Raw genomic sequence first — 27,114 nt, 5'->3', positions numbered from 1 at the left:
ACAGAATATTCCAGCAGTATATGTGACCTTATATGACCTATTTAAGGTCCCTCAATGCCATCCTGCTCAAGAAAAAATAGATAAAAAGTAAATAGACATTGAAAATGGAAAATCTAGGAAGACTTAATATAAGCCTTTAAAAATCAGAAGTAATTGGTTACATCAAAATCGAATATATTTTCACACTAAACATAGGTAGAAACAACTTCACTACCTATGTCGTCAATAAACAAAATAAACTTACAGCTGAGGCAGTTAAATGTAACGTAAGTTCGAAGCTTAAAAGTTCACTTGGGTAAGCATATAAGAAACTATTTTTTCGTCCAACATCGTTATGGGCCAAAAGGTCTTCTGTCAGCATGATTTATGTTAATAACTCATTGTAAAGGTCTTTATGTCAAGTGTAGACTCATATACACCTTCCTCCATTCTGATAACAATAAAAAACTATTTATCTGCAACTGTTATCGAGATAAGGTCCTCTAAAACTCGATGACTTTGAGTGTAACCTTGTATTTTTCACTATTATTTAGGCATGATAACTATTCTAAGCATCACGATCAAGGATCAAATTTGGACTAAAAATGATTAAACCTCTTTTCCCACAATACAGTGGAAGGAAACGGGTTTGATCATTCCGTGTACCGAGTTCCATCCTCGGTCGTGGTAGTTAGGATAGTTATCCTTCTGTATAGAAATGGATCTGACTTGAAATAGATCTGACAATTTGTAAGAAAGCTGTAACCAAAAACTATTTCTATATTTTTTGGTGATCTTCATTTTGAATCAATCACTCCCAAAATTCTATTACATTATATAGGAACCATTATCCTGAAAATCTGACGTCAATCTATCCAATTATTTTTCTGCAGTGTTACTGCTAAATAAACAAACGAACGAAACCCGTTCGAACGACGAAATACACTGACACAAATATAACTTTTGTTTTTTTCCTCAATTGCTTCTCAGAGAAACGAATCCTATTCAACATAAATCCCTTCTTCTCCATCACATTCCCCTTCACATCCATATTCGCCCTCTTTTTTCTCCTGGATGATTAAGATGGGGTAAGTCTGAATTCTGACCTTTCTGGAGTTGCATGAGCAAAAAACGTAAAAAAAAATCTGCTCATATATATATATATATATATATATATATATATCTATATATATATATATATATATATATATATATATATATATATGTATGTATATATATATATATATATATATATATATATATATGTATGTATGTATGTATACATTATGTAATGGAAGCATGGCTGGGAGTGCTCCTAAATACTGAAAGAATGTCATATATTACGTTATTCCATTGTATAATACGAAAGAACCCGAAATGACGCATAAAAAGTACCATATAACGCAACTATAATGTTTTACATGTGTACATGAAAAACCCATAGAGAGCCTGATCCGCCCTAGATTGTGATGTGCAGCAGTAGTGTGGCCTTCACACAAAATCAAACCATCCTGTGCCCCGGTCCTCCCCTGAAAAAAATAATAAATAAATAAATAAAATAAATAAAAATCCGCAGCCCCTGGGAATCCGCCTACGGCCACCAATCCAGTTCCTAAATGTACATCTTGTTCCGTGCGATTGTTGCTCAACGATGATCGTTTATGGCTCAACGATGATCATCAAACGATTGTCTAGAACACTAATTCTTTGTTTTAGAAAGGGGTTATTTGGCTTCGAGCTGCAAAGTACGAGGCTGATCGTTTCAACCGAACCTAACAACGCGTTTACCCAAATATGATGTCAGGATGCATGTCACCCGCCATTGGCTGTGGTTGGCTAACAATCTCACTGAGCAAAACGTACCTTAAGTCACTCAATGAAGAAGTTTTGTCTTATTCAGAAAGAGTAAGTGTAGTAGAGTACAATATGTTCTGTGTCTTCTGTGTGATACTTGATTACGGGGCAATGGTGTCTGTTGTTTAGTTGATTCTGGGTTAGTACTCTTTTAGTACGGGGTGGTGACCTGAACGTAAATGAAAATCTTGTTCGTCATTAAGCCGTTTTCTTTAGTAAAGTTTTGGTGAAACGTAGACTAACTGAAAATCTTATCGCCCAGTAGTGGTGTAAACCCCACATAAAAGGAGAGATTTAAGAAAAATTTGGAAAATTCAAAGGGGAGCAAAAGGATACCTAATCTTGCCGACAAATCGGAGAAGAAAAGTCTGCACAAGACAAGATTGTCCACATCGAAAGAAGGAAGAGAAAGAGGCGACGTCATTGATAACATTAGACCTATGAAAGGTGTGGAAAAAAATAATAAGATCTATTATTGAGTGACGAATCAAGAAGATAGATATTATCCGTACAAATGCATTGATTTGTAGAATAAATGGGAAGAAACAGTCTATAAATTTAATATAAATGAATTTAAAGCAAAATTTAGTCATTGGATACCCAGAGACAAGTCCCCACAAGCTTAGTTCCTGTCCTGTATGATATCATTATTAAGTAAATAATATTAGGTAAGCGCGCACACACACACACACACACACACACACACACACACACACACACACATACACAAACACACACACACAAGAACAAATGCACTCATATTCGAATACAAACAGATGCAAATGTACAAAAGGGCGAAACGTCCCCGAAGAATTTTTCATTTTCATTTTATTCCAAAAAGTGGCAGAAAATTCCCGTGGAGGACCACTTCGAAGAGAACAGAACAAAGAGCAGAAGATAACTTCGAACTCAAGTACCGGTGTAGGAGGGGAGGTGTCTCGATTTTTTTTTTTTTTTTTTTTTTTTTTTTTTTTTTTTTTCCAAGTCGAAGTATAAGAGAGTTTGTGGGAAAAAGAGTTCCAAAGCCTCCCAGTGGAAGGAAAATGGACTGGTTAACTCTTTCAAAAAGTACTTGCACATAAAAATAGGTGAGCTGTTTGGAAAAAAAAAAATAATGCTGCTGCATGGTCTTCTAAGTAGGGTAAGCACGCAATCGTTACTCTAACTTCAGAAGAATAGCGACTATGAAAATATCGATAGAAAAGAGATAGAGATGCATTTTTGCTGCTGACAGGGAGACGCTGAGGACCTACTAAGAAAGGCATCTTCGATTAGGCAGAAGCTTTGGATTCCATTTGGTTGAGTTATTCTAAGCGAGCGAGGTGAACCATGCCAGATAAGTCTCTTGTACAAGACAATCACCTGTTTTTTTTCAATAACCAGCTCTTCTATCCTTAAGAAGAACGGCTCACGGAAGAGGTGATGTCTAAGCTGTGGTAAGAAAAATAGTTCCCAGTAATGAAAGAATGTTTAATGACTTGGTCCTGAAAGATGTAAACAAAATCCTTAAGATATTGATTGCACAAAACATGGTCGATATCCCCATAGGTTGGTGATTCTCAACCTTTTTCAATTCATTTCTTCTTTCATTAATTCTCAACGTTCGTGTTGGTCCTCTTTATTTTTCTCCCAAATCCTATCCCCCCCCGCAAAAAAAATTATGATAAAAACAATAAAAATAATAATAATAGAATGCTGATGAAAAACCCCTTGCCTTATTACAAAATTCACAATCATATTTACCTTATATTTGATAGATTTTTTTCTTCTGTCAAGATAGAGTGATGGAAGTTTCTTTTTACATTCAGATTCCTCATATTATATAGAAATTTATATTTTGTAACAGCTGGCCACGTCCCTCCTAAATCCTTGTCATGATTCCCATGGGAACCTTGCCTCCAAGGTTCACCACAACCTCTCGTAGGGGGTAGGCACCTAAGTTGGAGTAAAAAACATTATATCCCGATACAGAGGAACTAATTCAATCTAAGCCGTTCTAAGAATAATTAAGTTATGTGTTATCCAGTTGAGTTTGTTATGAAAAAATAAACAAACGAAAATTCACTGTCATCAGGGGAAAGTTTTGTACGATCAAAGAACATGGGATCGCTTCGTGGAAGATTGTGTCGAGTGAGGAGGTGAAGAAGTAGTCTTGCTAGCTCTGAAAGACACTAAGTTTTCTCTGAAGCATTCAAATACGATTGAAAATTCTGAAGGCAGGAGATACTTCTGGAAGAATGGAACTCAGAGTGAGAACGATCTCAGGAGTATGACGTAAAAAAAAAATTGAATAAATAAATTGATAAATGAAAAAATTAAATGATAAATGAAAAGTAGGTAAATGAATACATCAATAGATGAATATATAAATGAAAATATAAATGAATAAGTTAATATGAACAAGTTAATACACAAATTAATTAATTAATTAATTGATAAGTATATAAACATATAAATGATAAACCAGCTGTTAGAGTATATTTCTTAAAAAAAGATCCACATTAACATCTGAAATATTAAGAAATAAAAAAAATCAATTCAATGAAACATAGTAATTCCTCAACGATAATTCAGTTCCAGGGAAAAGATATCCAGTTTAAAACAATATTGAAACAAAAATATAAATATGTTAGGTCTGACTGTTTCTAAGTGTTTGTAAACATGGCATTTGATCTGATATAATGGTTAATTCCTATTCCTATATACAAATTGCCAGTAATACCCAGATGTAATATATGTATATGCATATATATATATATACATATATATATACACACACACACACAGACATATATATATATATACACTTTTTTTTTTTTTTTTTTTTTTTTTTTTTACTTGGTAACTCAAAGCGTCGAAAAACTATGAAGACTGGAGTTGTACCATTAAAACGAGTGGACATTTTCCCTCCAAAATTTATTTCTCTACATAATCAACCCACTTCTCAAAAAACTTTCGCCAGCGATGAGCAAGAGCCTGTGCATGGCCGTCCGGAGTGCGGTTTGTCACTGCCTCGGCTCCGTAAGCGTTCACCAAGCGCCGGTGAATGTCGACTGGTTTCACTTCATCGTGGAGGAATTCAATGATGCATCTCTGCTTCTGACGTACTTCCATTTCAGGGATTATTATATTATACTGTCACACCGTCAATATTTGCATCAGAGAGACGAATTTTTCGAGTCATGACAGCGAAGGTTCAATCATTATAATAATCAGGGTCCTCACATGGGGGTAGGGGGGCATATGATAACAAAGGTCAAAGAATCCCTGAATATCTTATTGTAATGGACGCTTTTATCATTATAATAAACAAAATATTAAGTATTTTACTTTATCCTTTCTGCAATAGGGACATTAACTACAACATTTAAAATGTGTTTAATTATTTTGCAAATCAATACCTAAACTGCCTACGTAAAAAAGATTCTCAAGTTTGACTCAAAATATCTACATTTTTCTTTTCCATGCTCAGTTGATTTGTGGTCTTGATGGAGGTGGGAAGTGGTGATGTGGTGTGGGGGGGGGGGGACGTCACTAAGAACATTGCCCCCGGGTGGGACTTAGGCATGTAAGGGCTCTGATAATAATGCCATAAACAGTTCCCTCGGATACCTTGGTGCTGAAACAAAAATTACTTTTGAATCTGCTCTCGTGTATGTATATATATATATATATATATATATAACCTTATACCAAAATTGGTAAAAATCTGATGAAAAATGGTAACGTTATTGTTCAAGCACCTAAGGCAAAGGTGACAGCCACCCAATCCCTGTATTTTTCTTGTCCATACGCTATTTTGGGATGCATGTTGACTAATGTGCCAATTTTTGTCTATATCCTTGGAGAAATAACGACAGAACAGCAGAACAAGCAAACAAACAAATCAACAAAATATAAATAAACATACCTACATACCTACCTACATATATACATACATAGAGACAGACAAACAAATAATATTTGCGCTTATTATATGAATAATTTATAACAAAATCAAAATCAAACGTAATATTCTACAGAAATATAATGTATTCATCTATTTTCCAGTATACCTCATGTCAGCAAATCATCCAATTCAAATCGGCCGCTGAGTGACGTCATACTCTCGTGAAATCTCGTGATATGAGAGAATCGATACTTGTGCGTCTCAGTTTTGCCTTTCCTGACTATCGGGTAGTGTTATTTCCTTAATTTATGGCGGATATCGGCGTAGAATTCACCATCCCAGACAAGCAACACATACAAAAGCATTGATAAGTAAGTACAGAATTTATTTTAGATGTTAAAGAATCTTCATTCCTGTTTTTTAATGTGAAAATGGGAAATTTTGTTGTAGCACAGAGACTGGGATTCTAGTGAGGGTCAGGCGTCGCCAGGCATAATGTCGTTTCTCTGCCTCTCTTCAGCTTAGTTTAGGCTCATTTAACCTGATTTCTGTGTAGTTGGTTTTATGAACTTGTGATTCAGGCTTCTCCAGAGTAGGTAGGTTGGAAAAATAATATAATTTGTGACAATGGTGAAGTCAGTTTACATTATTTAACCATTGACGGAGAACGGGAAACGTTATAATGGAATTTTTCTTGATTATCCAGGCTGAGACAAACGGTAACAATTTTATTTGTTTTTCCTTAGTTATCACTTCGTGCACACACGTGCATTGATTCAGAATACTCAAGGAACTCCATCGAGTTATTGTGATGAATTATTGACATCTATATGATATTTATGATTCGTAGCGGGTTAAAAAATTATTTGTAAAGACGGTCTAGAAATCATAAGAGAAAATGGCTACCGTGGTAGGCGGATGGGTCGGGGCTGATATTGTGGGACATGGAAAACGGACATTCTCAATTCTCTCTCAACTATATCTATGGGAAAGCAAGTTTCTCAGACGATTTGACTGTTTTTTTCCTGCCCCCGTGTTTATGGATGCTTTCTACGGCCGTTACTCTTGTCGATCAACGCTTCGTTAAGGCTTGTTTAGAATTTGAGTGTGGAGTTGGTAGGAAGAACGGTTGAGTGGCTCAATAATAAAAACATATACACATTGTTTTTGTTGAAAACAGTTTTCTGTGATGCACCAATGTTTTGGAGAAGTGACTTTGGTCATGTTAGTCGTGTTAATGAAGAATAGAAAAGCTTGTGGATCATATTAATGATAATATCAACAACTTGCGTCAGGCCGAAAGACTGTTGACCAGTCAGGTAATCGTATAGTAGATAGTGTTTGCCGAGTGACCGTGTTATCAAATTTCAAAACTATCGTGTTTACTTTACTTTGGGATTATTTCTTGAAAGTTATTAGGGGAGCTGAAAGGTAAATAAACATTTGTTTAGTCCAATTTAGGTTTATGCCTTGTGGCGTATTACCTGTGTTGGGTAGTTTATTTTTCAATCTCATACTCCATTGGCTTTTCAGCCCCTAGTAGACTTAATATATGATAGTAATAATGGTAGTGTTGAATTAATAATTAGCAAGTAGAGTAATTTTGAGGAGATATTTTGTAGATTTACATAATTTTATTTTGAATTAATTTGTAGAACTAATATTTTCCATGTAAACATTTTTATAGAGAATGTATTTGATTGAGAATAAGTGCAAAGGTCTGAACTATTGACATTTCTAAACTGTAAACTTAATTATATCAGGTTATATTGGGTGAGGTTAGGTTAGGAAGTTGGAAGAGATACTGAGCCAACTTAAGGAATTTTACCTTTGAATTGGGTCTCTTTTGGTCAGAACTTTGAAATGTAACACACAATGTATTTTGACTTGTTGTTAGGTGAAGCTTGAATCAGTAGCCAGTTTTCAGTACTATATGTTATTGTTTTTGTTTTTTAATGTTTCACTTCAAGAAATTATTCACCCATGTTTTTCATTTGATAAGCTATCTGTAATTACCTGTTCATGCATTAGATTGAAATTATAGATGATGCGGACAGTGATGTTCAGCAATGATTATGAGAAATGGAAACAAAAAAACAAAGCCTACAGAGAAAGGTACTTTAGTTTTCCCTGGTCAACCAAAAATGAACACCGAGAGTACTGAAGAGAATATTAAATCTGTTGCCATGGTCGTTTCATGGAGGAGTCCCACAGTGATGTACACAAACAATATATAACCGCTGTAAATGCAGAGGACCCAAAGTCCAAATATAAACGAAGCGAAAACCAAAACAGACTAGGGGTGCCAAAGCCAAGACATTCACTCCTATTATTATTGCTACTACACAGGATAAACCCAAAAATCACTCTGTGAAGAGATTTTGTGGAGTTGTTGTGAAAACGTCAGACTGTGGCATTTCCACCAAGGGCAATTGTTTTTCTAATGTTTTTGGCAATTTACCCAGTTTAAAATGGTACATTATGCCTGATACTGTCATTGATAAAATCTGGTTAGTATTTGTAATCATTGCACATGTTAGAACCCAAAATGTATATATTTTTTCTATCATCTATGAATATATAGTTTTTAGTACACTGATTACACCCTGCTGCAAGGTGTTGCATGATTTTCTCAGTGGTCACTGCCTAAAACCAAGAAAACCAAGGCACAAGACCACAGATAGGTTGAAATTCTTTAATGCCAGGATAGTAAATCGCTGGAATAGCCTCTCCGAACTAGTAGTTGTTAATGGAAGTGTTGACTGAACAATAATTTTGACAGGTATGTTGAGGCTGTGAGAAGGAGCAATGTATATGAGTATAACTCCTATGCCTCTTAACTATCACTAATAGCTAATCTAATCACAAGGATTAGCTAACTAGTCTTAAGTTTAGTGTTTTTGCTCCTCCTACCCTTCCAAATTGACATCTTATTCATAGGGATAATTTACCCCCAATTTATGAACAACTGAGACAGGACATGTAGTGTCAGTTGCTAGATCAATTCTGTGTTGTTGTTGCCATTCCTTAGACTGTATGGCCAAGCAGTCCTGTGTTGATGATGTTTTCGTGTGGGTATGGTGACCTGAATATGAGCATACCATTGCTGTTCTTGTTTATCTTGGGAGTGATTTCTCAGGTGGGTTGATATACAAAGCTGTCTGGAGAAGTATAGTATTTGACATTCTGTTGTATGTACATACTATACCGAAATGTGCAAAGTGTGCCCATAATCAAGAGCTTTCTGAATACAAGTAAGGTAGATTATAAATTGCAGAAATAACAATACAGACATCAAAACCATAACAGTATCAAATGCCCATTATATCAAAAAGAAGTATCCAAAATCAAGAACATAATGGACCATGGTTTCTAAACAAAAATGTATAGTTTAATTAATAGTCATATTGTTAGAAATAAACCATTTTCTGGAATTAGAATAATCTAATAAAAAAAAAATTAAAACATGTCTGTTGAAGAGGTATTAATTAGTCCATTGCCCTTCGTCTCTTGCAGAAGACCCACAGCCTCCAGGAAACTGGTAACAGCTTCTGGGGACGACTATGTCACTTTGAGAAGAGATATTTTGTTGTCTAGCGACATAATAACCAGAATAAACTGCATAACATTTGTTACCATAGTGAAGAGTTTATCTGATACAGCTAGCATAGCAAAGGAATATATGGAACCAAAATAGTAAAAGTATTTTGAAAGGTTTAATAATAATACTAAACAATTGAATTATGAAAATGTGAGGCCAATGATGATGCAAACAGTAGTCCCGCAAGATGTCGGATAATCATCTCTGTGCTACCCATCTATATAACTATTCAACACCCTCATCTCTGTCTTGAAGTACAGCCCCTGAGAGGCTGACACCCAGTCCTCAGACTAGGCCCCAAGGTCTCATTCTATTAACTTCATTTGTATTTCCTCCACCTTTTCACATAAGGAGAATCGACAGCTGCTGATTGTTCCCCTCCTACTTAATAAGTTAGTGACAAAAATGGACTCACATTAATACAATGCAGGCAACAATCCAAAGTCTATGGGAGGGACCAAGGAACATTGGGTTCCATTCAGTGAATTTTGAAAATACAGTTATTCTTGTTAATTATGAAAATGTCTTCCGCAGGGAAGGTAACATGAGGCCTGTAGTTTGTGAAGGGGCAGTAGGCTCCACCCATTATCAGGCACCCTGAGAGGTGCCCCTTTCTGAGGTCCAACATACTGGAACAGGCAGTCAACTGGAACATATTTAAGTAAGTGCCCCTAGAGTTGAGATGATTTTATACTTTTGATATTTATATTGTGTATATGGGTAGCTAGCTGAGGAGAGAAATACAGAAATCTGAAGGAGGTCACATTTGGGTTTCCCATCCTGACTGGCACCATTTTTTCAACTTGTCAGCATAACTGATTGCCCAAGGCATGATTTTTGTCTCTCTGGGTTCCCTGGATATGGGCCTTGACACTTGGCTTTCTTATTGTGGACAATTCCACTTGGCTCCAACAAGGAGGTTTCATGCTCAGTAAGGTGATAAAAGCATAACCCTGTATGTTAATGGCAGGTTGTAATTCTTTTAAAATGATGGCCTCCAGGATGATAAAGTGTTGGGGTCCATCTTCTCTGCAACAATTCCTGTGTCAGTTGTCATCATATCTATATCTAAATGATGTCTCTGATGGGTATATAGGAGGTGTTTAGGTCCTCCATGTCAGAGGTGGAGGAGGATTTGTCTGGACAGGGTGATAAGTGTCCTTCCTGCATAGTTAGACAAACTAGTCATTGTTCTAGTGCGTCTAAGTAGGCTTGGAAGTTCTTAGCTGCTATTTTGTAGTTTCTTTGTGTGGCTAAATTCATCATGTCATCAGTGTAGATGAGTGGTTTGGTGTTATTTTCTGGTTCTAGTTTTGGGAGATTGTGTGTGAAGAGGTTAGGTAGCAAAGGTATTGAACTTGTGGTACTCCATTGTAATCTTTTTGACACATTAATTTGGTTATTTTGGATTACTCTGCACTGTCTACCTACTAAGAAGTTAGACATTTCTTGTTGTTGTGGGGTATATGTCTTTATGATCTTTATTGATAGTATAACTTAACCATCTGGGGTATTAACCCCAGTACCCTTTCTGAGGTATTGACCGTATGTTTTTGTGAGGATTAAAATCTTCTCAGTAGCATGCAGCTCATACATTAGGGTCTATATGGGGTGACCCTATGGACCAGAGCCACACATTTTGTATGTGATAGAGGAAATATCTATTCATAGAGAAATTATGCTACTTTAGTATACTGCGACTGGGAGGTAGTGAAGGATTGAGTAGAACTAGGAGTAGAGGAGGAATGGGGATGTTTCAAGGAAAGTCGCAAGGTGTTAAAAGATGGTGTGTGGAATAAGGACAGGATGAAATAGAAGGAAAGGTAGTAGCAAGTGGTGGGATGATGAAGCAAAGAAGGTTGTAGAAGAGAAGAAGTGATTCACAGATTGGTTGCAAAATAGGATGAGAAACATATGAAAGCTACAAAGAAAAGAGAAGTAAAGTATAAGATAAAGGAGAGCAGATGTGAAATAGGATAAAGTATGACAGAATATTGAAAATAATAGAAATATGTTTTGGAAGGAAATTAAGAGAGGAAGAGGAGGTGAATCAAGTAGAGAAGAAAAGGTAAAAGGTGCAGATGGAGAGATGATAATGGAAGAGATGGCAGTAAGAGGAAGATAGGCAGAGTATTTTAGGGAGTTGCTAAATGTGAAGGACGATAGGAAGGGAGAGGTAGTTGTTGTGATAAGTGGTAAGAAAATGACGGTGATGAATGAGGAAAATTAAGGTGAAATAAGAAAAGATTAGGTGAATGATGAGAGTAGGTAAGGTACCTGAGTTAGATGGGTGTCATGCAGTGTGTTTAAAAAAGGGAGGATACAGTGATGGTAGAATGGCTGGTGAGGTTTAATGTTTGTCTAAAAGAGGGTAGAGTACCAGAGGACTGGAGGTACCTGTATAGTTCTGCTTTTCAAGGGAAAAAGGGACAAGTGTGAGTGTCAGTTTCAGAGGGATCAGTTTGTTGAGTGTAGTTGGGAAGGCTTATGGGAGGGTTTTGATTGAGAGGATTTGGAACGAAGTAATTAGTGAGGAACAGTGTGGGTTTAGGACAGGTAGGGGTTGTGTGGATCAGATTTTTGTGGTAATGCAGATATGTGAGAAAGCTTTAGGAAAAGGTAAGGATGTTTTTTGGGCCTTTATGGATTTGGAAAAGGCTTAAGAGCGTAGACAGGAAGGCATTGTGGGAGGTACTGCAGATATATGGGATAGGAGGAAAACTGTTAAATGCAGTCAAGAGTTTTTACAAGAGTAGTAGAGCCTGTGATAGAAATGTAGAGAGCGAGTGGTTTGAGATAAAGGTGGGACTTTGCCAGGGATATGTCATGTCACCATGGCTGTCCAATTTATACATGGATGGGATGGTGAGAGAGGTAAATACTACGGTAATGGGCCGGGTATTGGAGATGATTAATGAAAAGGGAGAAAAGTGGGAGATTAGCCAGTTGTTGTTTGCTGACAACCATGTGCTTGTAGCAGGATTAATGGAGGGATTAAGCAAATTGGTGACAGAGTATGGGAAGGTGTGCGAAAGAAGGAAGTTAAAGATAAATGTGGGTAAAAGTTAGGTGATGAGATGTACAAGGATGGCAGCAAATTGGAAGCGAGTATTAAAGGAGAGAGGCTGGAGGAAGTGGATAACTTTAGATATTTGGGAAAGGAAGGAATGGAGGTGGAGGTAGAATGTAGATTGAGAGAAGCAAGTAAATGCCTAGGGGGATTAAAAAGTGTAATGAGAAATAGACGTTTGGGAATGGATGCAGAGGTGATTTTATAAAGGGGTGGTTGTACTGACAGCACTGTATAGAGCAGAAACATGGAACATAAGAGAGGAAGAGTTTAAATGAGTTTGAGATGAAATGCCTGAGAAGTATGGTAAGGGTTACTAGGTAGGATAGAGTGAGAAATGAGGAGGAGAGTGGAGATGGAAAGGGAGTTGGGAGATAGGGTTGATGAAAAAGTATTGGGATGATTTGGACACATGGAAAGAATGAATGAAAAAAGATTAGTAAAAGAGGTGTGGAAGGAGTGAACATGAGGGGGCGACCAAGGATGAGATGGATGGTTGGGGTAAAAGGGGCATTGGGAAAGAGTGGAATGCCTGTTGAGGAAGGCAGGGAAAAGACAGAAGATAGGGGTGAGTGAAGAATGGTTGTGTATGGATGATGCTGTGATGCATAGAAGGGAGTGGGTGTGGGATGAGGGAGTGAGAGAGTATGTGCAAATTATATTTTGACACAGCCCAAAGGGATTTCTCCCAGATGGAGAAGGGAGCTCACTGATTAAACAAAGTGGCCTTGCTGTGGATGTGCTGTGTCCTGCTGCATTGCTTCTGACCCAGGGTAATGGGGGAGATGCAGGGTCATCCAGGAGGAGCCAAAAAAAGAGGGAGGGATGGGAGTGGAATGGGGGTGTGCCTTTTGACTTTGGCTACCCCCCCGATAATGGGGAAAAAGCCCTTGGTATATAGACAGAACTTAATCATCCCACTCCCATGCAGTGGAAAGTGAGAAACATCAATTAGGACAAAGTCCTGTCAGTTGTGGCAAACTGCTGGGTTTTCTAGGCCAAGTTGACTTGCATCCCAACTTGGCCAGGGTTGCCGGGAACTAAAGCAGCAAACTGTCAGTGGGTCCTGGGACTTGAACTAACGAAAACTTGATCATGAGTTCATGTTGGTATCCACTTACCATGCAGCCCATTGATAGTATATGTCAGGGAATTTTATCATGTGCTTTGTTTATGTCTGTAGCTACCATGGCCATTCTTGGTGGATCCCTGTAACACTTGTTGGATGATGTTTGTTGGTGTGCTTGTGGACTGGCCTCTGATTTGTGTTGGTTAGGTGAGATGGGTAGTTTTTTTAAATCATTCCATGAGTTTAGATATGAGAGATTGTAGATAGCATATTGGTATGTAGGATGCAAGGTTTTCAGATGGCTTGTTTGGTTTTAGTGTAGGTGTTGTGGTCTTTTCAAGATAGTTGGAATTTTATCATCCAAAGGTAGATGAATCCATGCATGGAGTCAGAGCATAGTCTTAAATCCCCAAGCTTTGACAAGGACAATTGTGACCAGACACCTGTCAGAATGGGTGACTGCTATGTACATGCACACACATATCAAAAGGCCTTTTTCACATCATGTGGTGATGGGCAAGTCAGGGTGTACGCCCATCCAAAAATTTGTTCGTTGTCCTTCCCCGTGTTAGTGTCTTTACGGGTGAAGGGTTGTCCTTGTCTCCAGTTGCACTGTTTAGGTTAGTGACACAGCAGGGCCCAGCAGCCAAAGTTGGTCTGTTCCCACTGCTTCATTATACAGAAGAAGAAGAAGAAAAAATCTACTTGAGAAGTATACAGAGCAGACAAGAAAAATCCCTTTGAACTTCATCATTGCCTTGTCCGATTGCAACCACTCCATTCACTCCAATCTTCCTTGTTGAATAGACCTTCCTTTTATATCCAATGCCCTCTTCAACCCAGCTGAATTGTTGAAAAAAAAAATAGATCAGTTAAATAGGGTGGGAAAATGGATTGATTTGCAAATCTGTGCTTTCTAGTAATTCATACAATATGTAAAAACTACATGAGATTTCAGGGTCTGCCTATACTGTGATCTTTTTTATTTTCTAGTTCCCATGTCACCATGAACAGTTGGTTGTTCAATATAAAATTACTTAAAACAGCAAAGGTAAAAACATCCTCTTGTATTTATTGCAGGCCACTAAGATGGCATCCTCTTCCATTGAAGTGATGGAATCGGGGGAAGTCCGTGTCATGCTGATGGATGGCAACGAGAACAGCGGTGGTGGTGGCAGCCTTATAACCCAGCCAACCAGCACAGTAGATCATCAGCAAGAGCCACATCCTCACCATTTGCACCAGGTAACTATGACAGGTGTCATTCAACGAGATCTTCACTGTTTTTGCAAATGATTTTTTGGTAAATTTGTTCCTGGTACTCCAAGTATAATGATGGTTCTCATGTTTTGGGTTGTTCTATATGTTTTTGTCCATAGGCTCATTCTGGGTCTTTTAGTTTATTTGATATCAGTTTTCCAATAGAGCAACAATTTGTATTTACATGTACATACATGTACTAAAGGCTTTTTCCCTCTTACAAGGGAGGTAGCCAAAAGACAAAGGCATAAAATCCACTCCCAATCATTCCATCCCCACATACTCCACTCCCATTCACCCCCCTCCCCTTTATCTTGCCTCCTTTTGGATCTTATAAAAAAAATAGGAGGGGAAGATTCCCACTATCACCCACCTCCAAATCCATCAACACCCTTAACTCCATCAGTAGGTGCATCCCTAAGCACTAGTGTCTCCCCCAGCCTGTGCCCAAGATATATACTTGCAGTGTGTGTAAAAGGCCGAGGCTAAAGGTGGAGTGTCGTCCTAATGGCACTATATGGAGTAGACATTGAGGAATTGAAGGAGCCCTTTCTTAACCTCTTCACTCCAGGGCACATCACACATCTGGCAGCATTAGCTGCCCGACGTGCGATGTTGCGTCATAATAATCACATTATAAAAAATAAAGTCAGTGCTCAATCGTTCATTCTCTTTCACCCGTGTATTTTGATAACCATAGAAAATTGATGAAGCCAGTTTAGAGAGAATGGAAATTACGTAGGTACTACAATGAATATAAGATGCCGATGTCAGCATCATCGAGTACCCACTTGCTCCTCATGCCGCCTACTTAGGCGTCACCGTATGGAAGTGGTTAAAAGCTTTCCTGTTCCTCCTTCCTCTAGCTCTGCCACTTTCACCCATTGTACATATTACACTTTTGTACACATTACCTCCACCTTCATCCTCTAACACAGTGGTTCTTAACCCCTTCAATACGATGACGCCTACATAGGCGTCATGAGGAGCAAGTAGGTACGCGAGGATGCCGATGTCGGCGTCTTGATTATATTTATTGTAGTTGTACCTGCGTGGCCCCCATACTCTGTAAACTGACTTCATCATATTTTCTATGGTTATCAAAATTCACGGGTGAAAGAGAGAACGAGCAATACAGCGGTGACTTTATTTTTTATAATGCGAGTATTATGACTCAACATCGCACGTCTGGCAGCTAATGCTGCCCACGAGATTTTGGCCCGGAGTGAAGGGGTTAACCGTTTCCAGTGCCCGTACCTCTTGATATCTCAGAAAAGTTCCTCGTACCCCCATCCAATACAAATACAATGCAAACATATGAAAAGGATGAGTGATACAAACCTTCTTTGCTTTCTCATTGTAAATATACAGTACCATTGCACTGGCTATCATGTCTCGTACCCTCAGGTTTAAGGTTTCGTACCCCTTGGGGGTACAACAGGTACCCCAGCTTAAGAACCACTGCTCTAACATATCCTCCCAAACCCTATCCTCCAATTCAGCCATAAGCTCAGTGTCATGCACAAAAACTGACTTGCCTCCCCCTTCCCACCACTCTTGTTTATCAGCTCCAGACCCCTACCTAGTACCTAGCATCTTTGCATTATTTTCCTTTACCATCCTGTCCATACACAAAATACACCCCTGGCACAGTCCCACCTTCACAATCCAACCACTCTCTTCATTCTGTACCCACACTAATAGATCTACTACTTGCACAAACACTTTTGACTGCCATCAACAAATCTCTCTGTCTTCCTACTTATAAGCCTTTTTGAAACCCATGAGAGCCTAAAAGATATCTTTCCCTTTGCCAAAGATTTCTCACATGTATCTTAAATACATATACCATGGGCTCTTCCCCCTTACTAGGGAGGTAGCCAAAGTCAAAGGCATAAATCTACTCCCACCCATTTCATCCCCACACACTCTACCCCCCATTCACCATCCCTCCCTCCCTCTTGGCTCCTCCTGGATGGCAGGTCTTCCTTGCATCTCGCCCACTTCCCTGGGTCAGAAACAATGCAGCAAGATGCAGCACATCCACGGCAAGGCAGCTTCATTTAATCAGTGACCCCCCTCTGTCCTCATGCAGAAAAAAGAGAGACCAGGAGAAATACCTTCAGGCTGCGTCAAAATATCATTCACACATACTCCCTTACCCTCCCATCCCCCACCCACTCCCTTCCATGCATCACAGCAGCATCCATACACAACTGTTCTCCACTCACCACCTATCATCTGTCTTCTACCCTCCTTCCTCAACAGACATTCCCCTCTTTCCCAATGCCCCTTTTACCCCATCCATCCAATTCATCCTTGGTCACCCCCTCATGTTCACTCAATCCATCTCTGCCTTCCACACCTCTTTTACTAATCATTCTTCTATCATTCTTTCTGTGTGCTCAAACCATCTCAATACTCTTTCATCAACCCTATCTCCAAACTTCCTTTCCACCCCTGTTCTCCTCTTCACTTCAATTCTCAATCTATCCAGCCTAGTAACCATCTACCATACTTCTCAGACATTTCATCTCAAACACATTTAAACTCTTCCTCGCTTATGTTGCATGTTTCTGTCCCATACAGTGTTGTCAGCACAGTCACCCCTTCATACAATCTCCTCCTTGCTTCCATTCCCAAATGTCTATTTCTCATTACACTTTTTAATCCCCCAAGGCATTTACTTGCTCCTTTCAGTCTACATTCTACCTCCACCTCCACTCCTTCCTTTCCCACCACATTCACCCCCAAGTATCTAAAGCTATCCACTTCCTCCAGCCTCTCTCCCTTAATACTCCTAATTTGCTGCCATTGTCTTCCTCTCTCCCTTTGTACATCTCATCACCTTACTTTTATACATACATATACCAAGGCTTTTTCCCCCTTACAAGGGAGGTAGCCAAAAAGGAAAAAGCATAAAATCATTCCCACCCATTCCATCCCTAAATACACTCCACACCCCCTGCACCCTCCATCTTATCTTAGCATCTCCTGGATGACAGGTCATCCCTCCACCTTATCCACTGCCCTGGGTCAGAAGCAGTGCCGCAAGACAGCACATCCACAGCAAGGCCGCTTCATTAAATCAGTGACCCCCCCTCTCCGTCCCCCCATGCATAAAAGGAGAAGACGGGGAGAAATCCCTTTGGGCTGCGCCAAATTTTGCTCACACATACAGGTAATCCTCGTTTTACGCGGGTTCACATTACGCGATTTCACATTAAAGCGGTGTCCAAAACTAGGGGGTATTCCTCACATTACACAAATTCCTCAGAGTAACGCGAAATCCGGAAAGTTAAAATACGCGGGCTGCGATTTAGTTCCGTAAGGCAGCCGCTAGGTGACGCTAGCTGATTCCAGCCTCCGCATCCCTCTCGCCACCAAGCTCATTGTTTACCAACGCTTCGTTGTGTCAGCATCTCTGTGTTCATCAAATCATCAGTGTTCTTGTTTACCATGGCTCCCAAGCGCCCAGCGACATTTCCAGCCTGTGATGGTAGGCAGAAGAAAGCAAGGAAGACATTGACATTGGAGCAAAAGCTGGAAGTTCTGGACAGGTTAGATAAAGGGCAGAGAAACAATGTGATTGTGGCGGCAATGGGATGGTTTCCTGACCCATGATTTTTTTCATTGTCCAAGGGTAATTTTATTTTCATAAAAGTAAAATAAAAATGAATGTAGAAAAAAACTTGAAAGAAATTTATTCATCCTTGAATCGCAATAAGCTGCCGCTACAACAACAACAACAGCGTGCAGATCAGCAGAGGGACGCTACTTATCAAGGCGTAAAGGCCAATTAACCCGTGATCCCATATGTGGTGGTAAATCAACAACAACAAGGCAGGTCAGAGGTTATATGCTTAGCTCGTGGCTCAGCTGCAGGAAGGATTATGGTATTGGAAACACTTGTAACAGCAAAGTAGTGAGTTTAATTCCTCACATTACGCGAAATTCACATTACGCGCTGCCTTTTGGAACGCATCTAGCGCGTAAAGTGAGGACTACCTGTACTACCTCATCCCCCATCCCCCATCCCCCCACCCATTCCACCTCATGCATCACATCATCCATATACAACCATTCTCCATCACCCCTGTCTTCTGTCCTTTCCCGTCCTTCCTCAACAGATATTCCCCTCTTCCCCAAAGCCCCCTTCACCCCATCCATCCACCTCATCCTAGGACGTCCCTTCATGTTCACTCCCTCCACAACTGCCTTCCATACCTCTTTTACTAGTCTTTCTTCACTCATTCTTTCCATGTGTCCAAACCATCCTAATACTCTTTCATCAACCCCATCTCCCAACTCCCTTTCCACCCCTGTTCTCCTCCTCACCTCCTCATTTCTCACTCTATCTAGCCTAGTAACCCCCATCATACTTCTCAGACACCTCATCTCAAACACATTCAAACTCCTTCTCTCTTCCTCTCTTTATGTTCCATGTTTCTGCCCCATACAGTGCTGTTGGCACAATCACTCCTTCAAATGTCTATTTCTCATTACACTCTTCAATCCACCAAGGCATTTACTTGCTTCTCTCAATCTACATTCTACCTCCACTTTCACTCCACCTTTTCCTGCCACATTTGCACCCAAGTATCTAAAACTATCCACTTCCTCCAGTCGCTCTCCCTTTATGCTCACTTCCAGTCTACTGCCACTTTCACCCCTTGTACATCTCATCACCTTACTTTTACCCACATTTATCTTTAGCTTTCTTCTATCACATACTCTCCCAAACTCTGTCACCAACTTCCTCAATCCCTCCTCCAATCCTGCCACAAGCGCAGTGTCGTCCGCATAGAACAGCTGGCTCACCTCCCACTTTTCTCCATTTTCTTTAACCATCTCCAATCCTTGACCCACTACCCTTGCATTTACCTCTCGCACTACCCCATCCATGTATAAGTTGAACAGCCAGGGCGACATAACACATCCTTGACAAAGTCTCACCTTTACCTCAAACCACTCACTCTCTCCATTTCTAACCCTGACACAAGCTCTACTACACTCATAAAAACTCTTGACAGCTCCTAGAAGCTTTCCTCCTATTCCGTATATCTGCATATCCCCCCACAGTGCCTTTCTGTCTACCCTATTGTAGGCCTTTTCCAGATCCATAAAAGCCCAAAAAACATCCTTCCCCTTTCCTATAGCTTTCTCACATATCTGTCTTACCACAAAAATCTGATCTACACAACCTCTACCTGTCCTAAATCCACACTGTTCCTCACCAATTACTCCTTCTGTTCCTCTCCTAATCCTCTCAATCAAGATCCTCCCATAAGCCTTCCCAACTACACTTAACAAACTAATCCCTCTGAAACTACTACATTCATACTTGTCCCCTTTTCCCTTGTAAAGTGGAACTATACAGGCACTCCTCCAGTCCTCTGGCACTCTACCTTCTCTCCAAACATTAAATAACCTCACCAGCCAGTCCACCATCACTGTACCTCCTTTTTTTAGACACTGCATGGCATCCATCCAGACCAGGTGCCTTACCTGCTTTCATCATCTTAACAACTGTCTTCACTTCATCCTTCCTTATTTCTCCTCCATTTTCCTCACTCATCACTGTCATTTTCTTAGCATTCCCCGCTGCAGCTATCTTTCCCTCCCTATCCTGCTTCACATTTAGCAACTCCCTAAAATATTCTGCCCATCTTCCCCTTACTGCCTTCTCTTCCATTATCATCTCTCCATCTGCACCTTTTACCTTTTCTTCTCTACTTGATTCGCTTCCTCATCCTCTCTTAATTTCTTTCCAAAACATCTTTTTATTACTTTCAAAATTTTCTGTCATACTCTTACCCCATTTCACATCTGCTCTCCTCTTTGCCTCCTTTACCTTTTGCTTTACTTCTCTTTTATTTTATTTTTACCTCTCATATGACTCCCTCGTCCTATTTTGTAACCAAACTGTGAAAGCTCGCTTCTTCTCCTCTACAACCTTACTTTTACCCACATTTATCTTCAACTTCTTCTTTCACACACTTTCCCAAACTCTGTCACAAACTTCCTTAATTTCTTCTTTGATCCTGCTACAAGTGCATTGTTGTCAGCAAACAACAACTGGCTTATCTCCCATTTTTCTCCATTTTCATTAATCATCTCCAATTCCCGACCCATTACCCTTACATTTACCTCTCGCACCACCCCATCCATGTATAAATTGAACAGCAAATGCAACATGACACATCCCTGGCAAAGTCCCACCTTTACCTCAAACCACTCACTCTCCATTTCTAATTCTAACACAGGCTCTACTGTTCTCATTAAAACTTGACTGCTCTTAACAGCTTTCCTTCTATCCCATATATCTGCAATACCTCTCACAGTGCCTTCCTATCTATCCTGTCATAAGCCTTTTCCAAATCCATGTAAAGAATAAGTGAAGAAAGACTAGTAAAAGAGGTGGAAAGAGTGAACATGAGGGGGCGACGTAGAATGAGATGGATGGATTTGGTAAAAGGGGCTTTGGGAAAGAGGGGAATGTCTGCTGAGGAAGGACGGGAGAGGACAGAAGATAAGGGTGAATAGGGAATGGTTTTGTACGAATGATGCTGTGATGCACGAGTGGGAGTGGGTGGGGGATGGGGGGTGAGGGATTATATGTGAGAAATAAATTGACGCAACCTAAATAGATTTCTCCTTGTCGTCTCCTTTTCTGTGTGAGGGGACAGAGGGGGGGGAATGCCAATCTAACGAAGCGGCCTTGCTGAGGATGTACTGTGGCTTGTGACAATGCTTCTGACCCAGGGCAGTGGGCAAAATGACATGACATCCAGGAGGGAAGTGGAGTGGAGTATGTTGTAGATGGAATAGGTGGGAGTGGTCTTTATGCCTTTGTATTTTCAGCTCCTCCAGAGCTGAAAATACAAAGGCATAAAGGGGGACGGAGAGGGGGGGTCGCCGATTAAATGAAGTGGCCTTGCTGTGGATGTACTGTGTCTTGCGACACTGCTTCTGACCCAGGGCGGTGGGCAGGGTGCAGGGATGACCCGTCATCCAGGAGGTGCTCAGATGAGAGGGAGGGTGGGATGGGTGTGGAGTGTATTTAGGGATGAAATGGGTGGGAGTGTTTTTATGCCTTTCCCTTTTTGGCTACCTCCCTTGGAAGGGGGAAAAAGCCTTGGTATATGTATGTATGTATGTATTTTCAGCTACCTCCCTTGTAAGGGGGGAAAGAGTCTTTGGTATATGTTTGTATGTATGTAGAAATTGAAGCATTTATATCTTGTTTCAGGAGGATGTAGATGGAGTAAGCACTACCCTAGACCCTGAATTAGATGCCATTGAGGGATTAGACCCTCCACCAGGAACTATTATTATATCTCCACAAGAACTCGTCAAGCAGGGATCTTTCAAGAAGGGTTTTAAGACGGAAGCAAGCACGGAAATTCCAGTGGCATGTGAACAGTGTGGAAAGGTAATGATGTCAGGCAAGACATTGGTGCAGCACATGGCAATCCACTCTGACATCAAACCATTCCAGTGTCCTCATTGCCCCAAGTCTTTTGCTCGTAAAGTGCACCTCCAGGGACATCTTGTAGTGCATGGCATCGAGAAACAATTCGAGTGTCCTGTTTGTCACCAGCGTTTCAGTCGGCAAGACTGTGTCAAGGTGCACATGCGGCTGCATGACAAAAGTAAATGCGTTTACTGTGATGTTTGCCACAAAGCATTCCTGACGGTCGGTGCTCTCAACATCCATCTCCGTATTCATCGTGGCGAGAAGCCCTTCAAATGTCATTTGTGTGGCAAATGCTTTACACAGAAAAATCACCTCATAACTCATATCAAGCGCCACACCAAAGTAACAGACGAGCACTTTACAAAAAAGCTAGGACCTCGTATGTTTAAGTGCGAACATTGCCCACGCTCTTTTATTCGTCTCAGTGATTATGAACGACATGTACAGTGGAACCACGGAGCAGTGGCAGACCAGAACATTGTTGATAAGTTGCCAAAAGTGAGTAATCTTGTTGAAGGTGAGACAAAACAAACAGGTGTTGCTCCTACCATATTCAAAGCTCCCAAGGACTCTTTGAATGCCAAGCCATCAAGGAGACGAAGCAAGAAAATCATGTGTACCACTTCCACCCAAACAGATGAGGAAGGTGGACGTGTAATTATACCAAGGCAGTACCAAAGTCAAATGACCACTACCAGTACCCAGGTGTCTGCACCTCCGACTCCTCGGCCAGCAGACGATGACATGTACGAAAATGACATCTTTGATGAGGGAATGGACAGAAATTTCAGTTCAGATGATGAAGAAGGCTTGGAGGAAGAAGAAGAAGATAGGGAGAAGGTCTTTGTCATGCCATTATCCATAGAGACTTCTGATCCAGCCCAAGATGCTGCATTTGATGCCATTGTTGGAAAGCGGAATACCAGTTCAAAAGTAGATAAAGGAATGGGCGAAAGAATGATGAGAGAACAGGGAAGTGAAATGGACCCTGCTGAGAATGGGGAAGATGTAGATGACCCAGCTGCACAAGAGGAGGAGGAGGAGGAGGAGGATGAAGAAGAAGAGATGGAGGAGGAAGAACAGAACTTGGTTTCCATCATGTCAGTTAAAAAGGAGGTAAGTTCCAGTCAAGAACAATCCTTGTCTAATAATGAACAGACTAAAAAAACAGACAGCGTTTCGCAAGACATAAAACTTCGACAGACTGTTCAAGCAATTATGGAAAGAAATCAGGCAAGAATGGAACAGCGTCAAGCTGCCATGCAGGATCAGGCTGTCACACAAAGTCAGGCTGCTGTACAAAGTCAGGCTGTTGTACAAAGTCAGGCTGTTATTCAAGGTCAGGTAGCCATGCAACAAGGTCAGGTTACCATGCAAAAAGACCAGGGTGCCATGCAACAAGGTCCAGATATCAAACAAGAAGGCAAGGGTGTCAAGCAGGAAGCCCAGAGTTCCATGCAAAAAGCCAAGGGTGCTATGCAAGAAGCCCAGGGACCCATACAAGAAGCCCAAGGACCCATACAAGAAGCCCAAGGACCCATGCAAGAAGCCCAGGGTCCCATACAAGAACCCCAGGGTCCCATACAAGAAGCCCAGGGTCCCATGCAAGAAGCCCAAGGTCCTGTTGAAAATGAAGCAAGCATAGTGGGGAATGAAAGAATGGAGGTAGTGGAGTTATGTGACAAATTGCCTACAGTGGAAGAAATTTCAGCTGACACCACAGACAAAGGAAATGAAGAACCTGATGAAGTAGTCATATCACTGGATGCTAATAGTACTAGTATTGAAACAAGACACCCTGAACCCTCAGAGGTCAGTAAATCCGGCCGTGCCCATGAAATGACGGAAGCTATTTCTGTTATAACAGAGCAGGAGATACAACAGCCACCAGAAATAGTGAAGGTTATAACCTCTCCCATCAAACGGGGACGAGGAAGACCAAGGAAGGATGGGCTCCCTCCAACCCCAACATTGAGAGCTATAAGGAAGGAGTTCATTACCAACATGGAAGAAGAGGGACGGGTGAAGAGAGCACCACGTAACAAGCAGCACGGGAAAGACTTTGTTTGTAATATGAAGGGTTGTGAAATCTGCAGACCTAAAGGGAAGAAAGGTAGTCCTACAGTTAGGAATAGAATTAAAATAAAGGTGGAATCACAGGGCAGAAGAGACAATGTTAGACAAGAGGAAGCAGTAAAACCAGTGGAGTTTGACCAGGCAGAACCTCAGGATGAAATTGCAAAGAAAATGGAAATTGCTCGTGGAAAGTTAAAGAAAATGGACGATCCGTCCAAGAAACGACCAAGGCCTGTTGAAGAGGAGAAATTACCAGACGAGGCTGAATTGCAAAGAATAGCTAGTATCGTTAAGTATATTAAGAGAGAGAAAGATGATATAATAAAGAAAGATGACGGGAAAAAGGATGATCAATCAAAGAGGGATGATCCGTTAAGGATAGAAAGACCAGGCGAAACCGTGCTGAGGCCGTTTGAGAGTCAGACGAGGATGAAAGCAGCGGAGGAATCCAAAGTCAAAGTAGACAACCGTGTTGGTTCATATCCTGTAGACATTACTGCCAGTCCTCTCACAAATAAGAGGGACAAGAAAATAGAATTTTTAGTAACAAGCGAAACCCAGCAGAATGCAGTGTCACCTCCAGTAGAGTTGCAGTCATTCTGTATACCAACATATTCATGTAAACTCTGTGGGAGGGAGTTTAGATTTGAGGGGAAATTACATCGTCATATTGAAAGTGTGCATCAAAACAAACCCATATTTTCCCCTGATGTCAAACCTGGACGTGGATCTCAACGACATCCATCAGACCAACCATACCAGTATCAGGATCAGGTTCATGTTGAACAGGATGAGGAACCACCACAACCACAGCAGCCTCAGGTAATCATTCCTTCCGAACCAGAAAACCCAGAAATTGCTGCCTTGCGGTCTGAGTGGGACGATGACGACGACGATGACATGGATGAACCAGAAGCCCCACCACCACCACCAGTACAGCAGCAACCGCAACCACAACAACAACAACAGCAGCAGCAGCAGCAGCCTCGTCCAGTCAAGAAGCCAGTATTGCCAAGTGCAATTGTTCCAATTATCAGCTCAGGCCCGGATATTTACAGCGGTGGTGTGAAGATGAACATGACCAAACTCGCTGGTCTTCTTCCTCCAAGGGGTAGTTCTACGACACAACCAATTAAGGTTGAGGGCAACCCACCAATCTCGTCAGCACTACCAACCTCATCTACAAGTGAACCTGCACTAGAAGAACCAGAGCCAGATTCCTTAGATATTAAATGTAAAAGGCTGTTGCGAAAGTTGTTCGACTCTAATCTCTTGCAGAAGTGTGGGCTGGACGCAGATCACATTTCAGTGGTGTTAGGTCGTATACTGCAGCACTATGGTGTTAAGATGATTGAGGATTATGGCCAAGGACAGTACGAAGTGTTAAAGTACAATCTTTGGCGACTCATAGAATGGAAAGTTACCATGGAACAGATGGAAGAATTTTATAAAGATGGTAAGAGTGTAGAAGAGATGATGGATGACATCATGAACAACAGGGTCCCCATTGTGTCTCATGAAGTACAAGAAGAGATGTCTGGTATGGGAAGACAGCGAGCTGAACCAGCCAACACCATGCAGACTGTGGAAACTGTACATATTAGTGATGGGCAACAGGTTATGTTGTCACAGATGGCTAACATGGTGGGAGGACCAATCAACCTCCCTGAGGGTGTAACACAAGTTGTGCTAGCACAGGATGTGCCACATGACCTCCTGCAGGGGGCACAAATAGTCACCATAGATCCAACCACAGGCCAGGTGCTTTCTCAAGTGACAGCAGACCAGGTCATCCTGGCCGATAGTGTTGGGGATGAATTGGAGCAACAAGTGGCAGCTTTGGATGGTCAGGCAGTCATCTCCCAGACAACCGCCGTATCGGTGGCCATGGCTGGAACTGCAACGCCTATCATGACACAGGCAAGCATAGCATCAACTGGTCAAGTCGTCATGGCAGTACCCCAGATGACGCAACAACAGGTCAAGCTGGAAGCGGTCACTCATTCAATGGTTGATCATAAACAGCCACAGTTACATCAGCAGCAGCAACAACATCATCAACATCATCATCACCAACAACAACAACAACAACAACAGCAACAACAACATCATCATCATCATCAGCAACACCCGTAGGCTGAGTAATGCAAGCATTGATTATGCGGCACCTCATGTACAAAGATGGACTTGCCACTCATTACTGCAGTTAATCACTTAGATCCAGTCTCCAGGTTAAATCACAGTTTGTGTGTTCCATGCTTGTAGCATAGTATCATTTTACTTCAGACACTTTATTTTGGTAATTTTTAATTAGGAGACCTGGAAAGGGCATGATACCACTATTTACTGTATATTTAGTGCCTTCCCTTTCATTTTTCAAATAGACTGCATATCCTGTCTTCAAGTGGTTATATCAATTGTCAATTTTGCATGTCAAATTATATGCAATTTTATCAGCAACTGCATCACCAAAAATATGAAAACTTATTATATTGCATTCCCTGTAAGTTGTTTTGTCTTTTAAGATGTTATTTTCTGTATTTTTACAGGATGCCAAGCTATCCCTTGGTGTGTTAATAGTGAAAAACATTTTATGTAACACTGGGTTACCTGATTTTTGTTCATTTGTGTGAACACAATAAGAAATTAGCAAGAATTTGGTGTTATTTATTTGACCCATCTGTTTTTCTTCAATGTTGCAAGATTAGCAAAGTTTGCTGTAGTAAGCACTATAAACCAAAAATAATTTATTCTAAATGTATGAAGCCTTTTAAACCAAAAATAAGTTATTTTGAATAATTTGAAAAAAAAAAAAAATTATGTACCACTGTCTTGC

General features: G+C 40.7%; 1 protein-coding gene across 5 annotated transcripts; it reads left to right on the top strand.

The window, feature by feature from the left end:
• The first annotated feature begins 5,966 nt into the window (after window positions 1-5,966).
• On the top strand, window positions 5,967-27,114 carry LOC143033315 (uncharacterized). Of its 5 annotated transcripts, none has more exons than XM_076198604.1 (4): window positions 5,967-6,093; window positions 9,858-9,984; window positions 14,543-14,707; window positions 21,975-27,114. In XM_076198604.1, the coding sequence occupies exons 3-4, from the start codon at window positions 14,552-14,554 to the stop codon at window positions 26,412-26,414; spliced, it is 4,596 nt and encodes a 1,531-aa protein (XP_076054719.1). In that variant the 5' UTR covers window positions 5,967-6,093; window positions 9,858-9,984; window positions 14,543-14,551; the 3' UTR covers window positions 26,415-27,114. The 5 variants fall into 5 exon arrangements, with proteins under 5 accessions (XP_076054719.1, XP_076054720.1, XP_076054723.1 ...); XM_076198605.1 differs by lacking the exon at window positions 5,967-6,093 and adding an exon at window positions 6,167-6,318; XM_076198608.1 differs by lacking the exon at window positions 5,967-6,093 and adding an exon at window positions 6,421-6,441.

Source organism: Oratosquilla oratoria, chromosome 15, assembly GCF_046742065.1.
Source record: "Oratosquilla oratoria isolate Oo_2021 chromosome 15, ASM4674206v1, whole genome shotgun sequence".
Taxonomy (NCBI): domain Eukaryota; kingdom Metazoa; phylum Arthropoda; class Malacostraca; order Stomatopoda; family Squillidae; genus Oratosquilla; species Oratosquilla oratoria.
Note: the sequence above shows the minus strand (reverse complement) of the source record. Positions and strands in the feature narration are given on the sequence as shown.